The 8034-nt window shown below is 45.6% G+C and overlaps 1 protein-coding gene across 1 annotated transcript; it reads left to right on the top strand.

Moving 5' to 3' along the window:
• The first annotated feature begins 299 nt into the window (after nt 1–299).
• Nucleotides 300–7633, top strand: LGALSL (galectin like). The gene is made up of 5 exons (XM_036873595.1): nt 300–746; nt 1517–1588; nt 1729–1817; nt 2486–2663; nt 4512–7633. Exons 1-5 carry the CDS (start codon nt 711–713, stop codon nt 4653–4655), a joined length of 519 nt encoding a protein of 172 aa, XP_036729490.1. The 5' UTR covers nt 300–710; the 3' UTR covers nt 4656–7633.
• The last annotated feature ends 401 nt before the right edge of the window (nt 7634–8034 follow it).

Below are 8034 nucleotides of genomic sequence, written 5' to 3'. Positions count from 1 at the left end.
TCTCGAGCTCTGGAATACCACCTCCACCTCCAATCCTCCCTTGACCTCGCCCTCCACTGTCCCACCTGCCTCAAGACACGACCTGAGAAGGAAGGCGGGGGGGGGGGGTGGCTGGAGGAGAGGGACGGTGATGTCACAGGCACCTGTCACCTGGCAGGCCCCAGCCCCACCCACCCTGCCGGCGAAGAGTGCCGACCGGGCGCCCGCCCTCCCGCACGCCCCGACCCTGGTAGGCCAGTCCCTCCCGCCCCAGCCTCCTGCCACCGTCCAATGGCTGAGGGGCAGGGCAAGCTGAGCAAGCCGCGGCAGCCCAGCCGGCTCCCCGCCCTGTTCCCGGTTCCCCAGCCGGGCTCCGGCGGCCTTTAAATGCAGCCCAGGGCCAGCACGGCGCTGCCCTCGACTCCTTTTTCCTCGGGCAGCAGCACCCCGAGGAGGAAAGCAGCCTCGACTCGGCAGCGCAGTCCGGGCTGCGGCGGCCACCTCCGACCTCTGGGCCCGCGCCGTATTCCCGGCCCCCGCCTTCTCCTCCCCCTCCCCCCGGCCCCGCCAGCCGGGTCGACGCCGGGCCCCCGGGAGTGCACGCCCGCGCGCCCGTGTGTGTGTGCGCGCTCGAGCCAGTCTCGGACCCGCGCCCCCGCCCGGCGCAGGACCGCCTCTGAATCTCAGCCCGCGCGCCGTGTCCCACGTCCCCCGCCGCGCTGCGCGAGAAGATGGCGGGGTCGGTGGCCGACAGCGATGCAGTGGTGGTGAGTGCGGCGGGCGCACGCGAGGCGCCCCCTTCCCGCAGCCCGCACGGCCCCTTCGCCGGCTCCGGCCCGGCAGAGGCCCAGCCCCGCGCCCCACGCGTGAGAAGGCGCCCCAGTACCTGGTAGCGGGAGCCGGCTGTGCGCGGCGGACGTGGGGTCCGGAGGGGTGCCCCAGCTGGAGGGCCGCTGGCTGAGGGGAGGTGTTGGGGGCGACCCGCGGGGTGGGGGTGACCGACAGCCCCCTCCGCGCCGTGCAGCCTCCGGCCAGGTGTGTGCATGTTGCACGTGTGAGTGTGCGCGTGTGTGTGTCCGGCGCGCGCGCCCCGCGGCGTTCCGGGGATTTCCCCCTTGGAAATGGGTCCGCGCCAGGGGCTCGCGAGAGAAGTTGAGCGCGGCCGCTGCACTCCAGCCATGTCCCCGAGGACAGGCCTGGGCGACAGCGGTTCCATGGGCGTTTGCGGTTGGAGAGGGGCCTTCCCTCCTCCGGCGCGGGGCTCTGGCTCCCCAGTGGGCCTCGACCTTCATTTTGATCTAGATCTGAAGGGTCTGAGGATCATCAGAGGCTTAGCTACCTGATGGAAAGGACGGGTTTTGTTCGGGGGTTTATGCGGTTATTCAGTGGGCTGTGAGGTGGGAGCCTTTGCAGAGGCTGCCTGTGTTCTATGGAGGGCTGCTGGATTCCTCCAGATCTGTGTAGGTTCTTCCCCGCTCCCTCTAACACCCCCCTCCAAAAGCTTTTGGAAAGCCAATCTGTGTGCTTCTATTTTTAGAAACTAGATGATGGGCATTTAAACAACTCCTTGGGCTCTCCAGTTCAAGCCGACGTGTACTTCCCACGACTGGTAAATGATTTTGTTCTGTGCTCTGTGTCTGCCTGTACCCTCTTCTTTCTTCTTTCCTTAGGTCAGGTCCTAAGGATCTGAGGCCTTGGCTCTTCCTTAACAGGCTGTAAACTTTCTGTTTCTCCTCTCATCCTTTGCAGATCGTGCCATTTTGTGGGCACATTAAAGGTGGCATGAGACCAGGCAAGAAGGTATTAGTGATGGGCATCGTAGACCTCAACCCTGAGAGGTAAGGCAGAGTTCTTGTCACCTAGACCTACCAGGCAGTTACAAGGTCCTGCCCGCTCCTGTTGTGGTTTACTGCCCCTCCTCTTCCCACCCCTGTTGCCAGTGTTGCTAGTTTGAAGTGCCAAGAAAGTACTATGTTCCCATGAAAAGAATGTGTATGAATCCCAGCCATCATTTCTCTAGACAGCTATTTATATCAGAGATTATAAATATAGACCCACATCATTTTCTATTTGACCCTTAGGGAGGCTAAAGGATTTTTTTTTTTTTCCCCAAACATGGTGTTTGGAGTAAGAACTATCAATATAAATGAGAACCAAACTTTACAAGATATTGTTTCCCCTGGTCAATTAATGGGGCTGTTTTTGAGTCTTCTGAAATGGATTAAGACACAGATGTATGGGCAGTTTGGGGTATATGAAATGTCTGCAGTTAGTTATATTCATCTCCACTGAAGTTTTCACCAGGGCCTCCTCTGGGTAACAAAATAAACCAGTTTTTGTAATCCTATTTCTCCGTAGTCTAAACCCCCCAACGCCCGCCCCTGTATGAAGAGTAGTGGCCCATTAAAAGCTGACAAATCCAAAGAAGAAGAAGGAAATGGGAGCCTGGGTCATTGTTAATGTTGTTTTGCTCAACCATGAATAAATGAGATGATTTTCTTTTCAGCTTTGCCATCAGCTTGACCTGTGGTGATTCGGAGGATCCTCCCGCCGATGTGGCAATTGAACTCAAAGCTGTGTTCACAGACCGGCAGCTACTCAGAAATTCTTGTATATCTGGGGAAAGGGGTGAAGAACAGTCAACGATCCCTTACTTCCCATTCATCCCAGACCAACCATTCAGGGTGAGTGCCTCGAGTGCTTCCGCTCCAACCACTGGCAGGATGGTAATGTTCTCATCTAGTATGTGCCAAGAACACTTTAAGCAGCCAGGATTTTTGCAATTCTGTTCAGCCAATACGTGTAAATAAACCCATATTTACGTGTCTAGATTGTTAAAAATAAATACTTTTCTATGTAGTATTTAACATAGTACTAGGCATATAATAGACACCTGTCCCAAAATATCTGTTTGATTAATAAATAATAATAAGTATCTAGAATTTTCCTCATTTTTTTCTCAGCCTTTAAGTAGCACCAAACCATATCAGTTATGTCTTTTTTTAAGAATCTAGTGATTATCATTTTATTTTCTCTTGTTCCCTTTGCTAGTGAGGACTAGTCATGTCCTTGCTTCCCTCTCTGGGTTAAGTAGCCTCAGTCTGTTTCACTGTCACAGTCTCTGTGGCTGACAGATTCCTTCCCTTGGGCCTGGATGAGTATAGATTTGCTCCCCACTATCTGTCAGGCAGGAAGCACAGCCCAAACTTCCATTTCAATCAAGCAGCATTAGCAGCACCTTCCTCTATGAAGGACAATGCCAAGTAAGAGATGCAAGTCAGTAATGTGTTAGGAAAGAATTTACTGACATGTCAGACCTGGTGATGAAGTGTCTATGTTACACCTTGTTAACGTACATCACAATAATGACAACCCAGTTAAAAGCTCCCTGTTGCATAAACATCTAACAAAGCAGAACTACCCTTAACCTGTTGCTCCTCATCTAAAAATTTACAAGGGCCTATGAATAAGTCATAATTTTTCTTCCCATCTTACAGTCTGGGGGGAAAACAAGAATCCATGACTGTCACATCAATGATAGAATAGAGACTAATTGCCCTTCTAATTGTAGCCTGGGGAAGACACCCCTACCCTTCTCTAGAATGGTAATGACCCTGAGGCTCCCCTGAACTGTGACAGTTTCTTACTGGTGAATCTTAATGCAGAGCTCATGAGTGTGAGTAACCAAAGCTTCTGCCAGGAGGAATAGTGCTCCCCAACAACAAAACTGAAATGAAATCACCCCTTCTTGGTGATACAATTTTAGTAATAATACGAACTAAATGTGACTAATATCACATACGGAGTCTCTCCTTGCATGATGAATACAAATGCTTTTAATATATACATAGCACAGAACCAGTGATTAAACTCTATGGTGAATTACTTAAGTTAAAAAAAAAGAGGAAGAAAAAGCTTTTACCATATGGAATCGGTATTTCTGTTCGGCTTAACAAAGCCTTGTTAATTACACATCCTTGGTCGAATGGTAATTACTGCATAACCTTCTCTCTGCTTAGTGTTTAGGGGTGTCTAGACTATTATCACATGCTACTAATGGGTACCAGTTCTGCTTTGTGAGGGGCTTCTCTGAAGGTGGCATAGAATTGTTCAGGGGATGAGGATGGAGGCATTAAGTGCCATATAAATAAATCTCTGCCACTTTACATCACTTTCTGGCATGCAAGGAGAAGGGAGAAATAGTAAAGCAATTTTAAATCTTTAAAGGACATTGAATAGTGTAGAGCAATGCTTCACAAAGTGTTCCTTATTCTAGCAACACCAGCATCATCTTGGAACTTGATGGAAAAGCACATTCTTAGACCTTACACTAGCCCTACTAAATGGAAATTTTGGTGGGTGGAGTCCAGCAATCTGTGTTCTAACACGCCTTCTGTATGATCCCAGTGCACTCCCGTGTTTGAGAACCACTGAGGATGTTGCCTTTCTCCAAAATGAAGTACTGTTTGTTTGTTTTCCCCAGCAGGGTTCATTGAAATTATGAACTGAGGTTATTATTTTGTTTCTTGCAGGTGGAAATCCTTTGTGAGCACCCACGTTTCAGAGTGTTTGTGGATGGACACCAACTTTTTGATTTTTACCACCGCATTCAAACGTTATCTGCAATCGACACCATAAGGATAAACGGGGACCTCCAGATCACTAAGCTTGGCTGATGTTGTTTAAACCACGTCTGTTTCAGATAGCATCAGGTGCCACAACTATATGACTGTTGGTCTGGAAGAAGTGTCCTAGCAAGATCTGAAGACTTAAAAAAAAACAAAAACGAAAAGGGAAACTTCACCGTCTCTTCTTTCTGTGCAGTTTAAACCCAAAATGACTTCAACGGTGGTTTGCCCTTAGGAAGCTGTCGGAACAAAGACACCGAGCCATTATTTCCAGAACAAAGTAATACAGTTATGCTGGATTTTATTCAGACTAAACTGAACTGGACTTGTGATTTGGTAGTAAGTTATTCATCTTTTCAAAGCAAGGTGATGTTTAGAACAAAAGTGCTAAAGACTTAAAACAACAACAACAAAGACGGTACACAGAAGTCAACTCATTTCTGCACTGAAGTGGAATTGTGTAGCACAACCGACATTTTAGTCAGGGTATTTAACATAGAATGTAGGTTGTTCAAGGTTTGTTTTGTTTTGTTTTGTTTTGTTGCACAGCATAATGTTAATTCAGATTTTTAAAGCTTTCTTGTAGTTATTTATTTCTACTCAGTGTATGTATTAGAGAATGATTAATGTCTCAAAAACAGCAAGTTGTGAACTTTTGAATGTACAATTATCTTAGGTCTGAGGGGGAAAATTACCTATTACAATCATGATAAAGGTGAATTTCTACCTTAAAGAGTTGAGTCTTATCCTCCATACCCCTAAACTTAGGATATCTTGATATAAATTGCTGTTACGTGCTTTTGGGAAAACTTTGCAACGTTTCGTAAGACTGCTTTTCAAGTTATTGATGATTATTTACATTGCTTTTTCTCCTTACTGTGAATTAGCACAGTATTGGCTTCCTTAAGACTAACTACTTTTCCCTAGACCTACAGAATAGCTCATTAAGTTGTTATTAAGCTAATTGAAAACACGTAAGAGGTGATTGCATAGACAATTTTTAAATGACTATTATATAAACTTTTAAAAGTGTAGTATGAAAATGATTCTGGAATGCAATGGAAAGCAGAAGCAAATGGCCCCAAATAACTTACCCAGAAATAATTTATATCAACTTAAGCTGTTAGCTCATTGTATCACTTTTATTATGTGACCCTCACTGATATCCCTAAGCAATGCCTTTGGAGCTTCAGAGTAGAGGATGCTTCCTACTGTGTTGGCTCTGCTGAGATATTAGGATAAGGCAGGATCCAAATTAGGAAATGATCCAGTTAGTTTATCTGAAAAATTAACTCCCAGGACTCTAGGTCTTTGAGTCCAGCCAATAGTGTGAATGCTTCCAATTAAGCTTTAGGTGTTTCCGTGTACTTGTGGAACTGGTTAGACAGCAGGGAGTCTCCAGGAGAAGCCTGCAGTGATACAGATGTCACCGCACAGCAAGGGATGGTTGGAGTCCTGGGTGCTGGATTTCACAAACTGCACTGGCCCTGGAGAGAAGGACCCTTGGCATTGCTTTGGTCAGCTGGTGGGGAGAAGAGGGGGTGCTGGGGTGGGGTGTGTATTTATATATAATTTAGGTTTTGTCTGTAGAGCATACTGCGTCTTGTTATGACAAGTCCTTCTCCTGCTTTGCTTTTGAGTTTTTTTACACAACATGCAGAGGCACTGAAGTGGCCATGTCATATTCATGTGTCGAGAATGTAGACAGTGTTTCAGTACCAAAGTCTAAGAAAAAGCAAACTAAAATCATGAATTTTTTATAGGTGATATATTTGGATTCTTCTCAACTTTTAAACTGTTTAGCACAGTTCCATTGTGTTATATAAGAAGATGCTTTATCCAACAAGGCTGGCTGAGCATTGAAAAGCTTTATGTACCAGCTGAGTTAAGCAGCCATATTCAGCCAGGAGGGCTGTTCTGTGGCTCCGGCTATTTTTGAGCCTGTGATTAACTTGTAGAGCCACTAGGTTTTGACGTGTGTTTGTAGAGAGACTTAGAGGGCACCCTGAAATACATTGGTAGGGGTTTTGATTCTCCTTATGGTGGAAGACCCCCACAGGAGGTTTCCTTTGAGTGGCCATCCATTCCCACCCACTGCATAATTCAGCAGAAACTAGAGGAGTTGGGAGTGTTAACTGTTTGGAACTGACACTGTTCTCTCTACCTATCAGCTAACTGGTTAGCAGCCAAGCCCTTAGGCAGCCTAGTGTAAAGATTCACTGTTAACCCTTCGTTTCTGTATGGGGTCAGTGGGAACCTCTTGGTTAAGCCTACTGGAATTAATCTAAATGATGTGATGATTTGATTCAGGTATAGTTAAATTAGCAAGGGGCTAATCCAGCTGTACTAATCATTAGCTGTAAACTGGAAACAATGTTCACATCCTCTCATCAACATGTGAGGTCTAAGGTGGGAATTCAGGATGGAAAGTGCAATTTTAAGCTTCACAGGAAAGTATTTGGGTATGTAAGGTGTTATTTCTGACCAGAGCCCTAATTTTGCAATATGACCAAAACCAAGGAACATAAATAACAATCAGGCTCTGGGGGAATAATAGGCAGGCTTTAGACAATCTGTTCATTTCTGCATCAAAATTGGAGTGAATGTATATATCTACTTAAAAGTTAATAGAAGTGACTTCTACTTTCTGGGCTATCTCAGAATTGTCTTAAATTTTTTTTTTTTAATTTGAGACCCCATTTCATATCTTGCCAACCTCAGTTCAAAACCTCCTAAGAGATGACTCTTAGAATTGTTGGTGATTTGTTAAAATGGCAAATCCTTTCATTTGTATTAAAAAGCAAATATCCAAAAAGAGGGAGGGAGCCCTGTTGCCTTGAGAGAAACAGCCTTGGCATTTCCCAGCTACATTATTAATGTAGAAATAATGTTCCTATGATGACATATTTTCAAAGAAACACTTTCTTATTTACTGCGTGGTGTAAAATGTTGCTAAATGTGTTCTTAACATTATTATGTCACTGCTGGAAGTTATTTGCACTATAATAAAGGAATTTTCTACAAAATAGTTTCCAGTTTATAAGGTGCTAAATTTGGCACGGGGTGTAATGTACTTAGCATGGACCGTGTGGTAGAGCAATCCTCCCTCACTTTCACGCACACACTCCAAGACCACTTGTTTGTGTGTTGCCGACATTAATAAACTGATCAAGGGAAGGAAACTGTCTGAGGGCCCTCAGAGACCTAATGAGTTCATGTTGTGTGTGCAATGGGTTCTTTTAAAATATAATTTGCATACAGTAAATACACATTTTTCTTGGTGTGCAGTTTTACGAGTTTTAACACATGCATAGATTCACATAACAATCACCTCGATCAGGATGTAGAATCCTTCCATCACCCCCCAAAAATTCCCTTGTGCTACCCCTTTGTAGTTAAACTTGCCCCCCACTCCTAGCCCTAATCA

Source organism: Balaenoptera musculus, chromosome 13 (genome assembly GCF_009873245.2).
Source record: "Balaenoptera musculus isolate JJ_BM4_2016_0621 chromosome 13, mBalMus1.pri.v3, whole genome shotgun sequence".
In the NCBI taxonomy this organism is placed as follows: domain Eukaryota; kingdom Metazoa; phylum Chordata; class Mammalia; order Artiodactyla; family Balaenopteridae; genus Balaenoptera; species Balaenoptera musculus.
Note: the sequence above shows the minus strand (reverse complement) of the source record. Positions and strands in the feature narration are given on the sequence as shown.

What these genes read in the sequence shown, in the direction of transcription:
- LGALSL (XM_036873595.1), top strand. Translation starts at nt 711, where the DNA reads ATGGCGGGGTCGGTGGCCGACAGCGATGCAGTGGTG. An exon ending in CCGACAGCGATGCAGTGGTG is followed by an intron (nt 747 to 1,516) that starts GTGAGTGCGGCG and finishes TTCTATTTTTAG; the next exon opens with AAACTAGATGATGGGCATTT. An exon ending in ACGTGTACTTCCCACGACTG is followed by an intron (nt 1,589 to 1,728) that starts GTAAATGATTTT and finishes CATCCTTTGCAG; the next exon opens with ATCGTGCCATTTTGTGGGCA.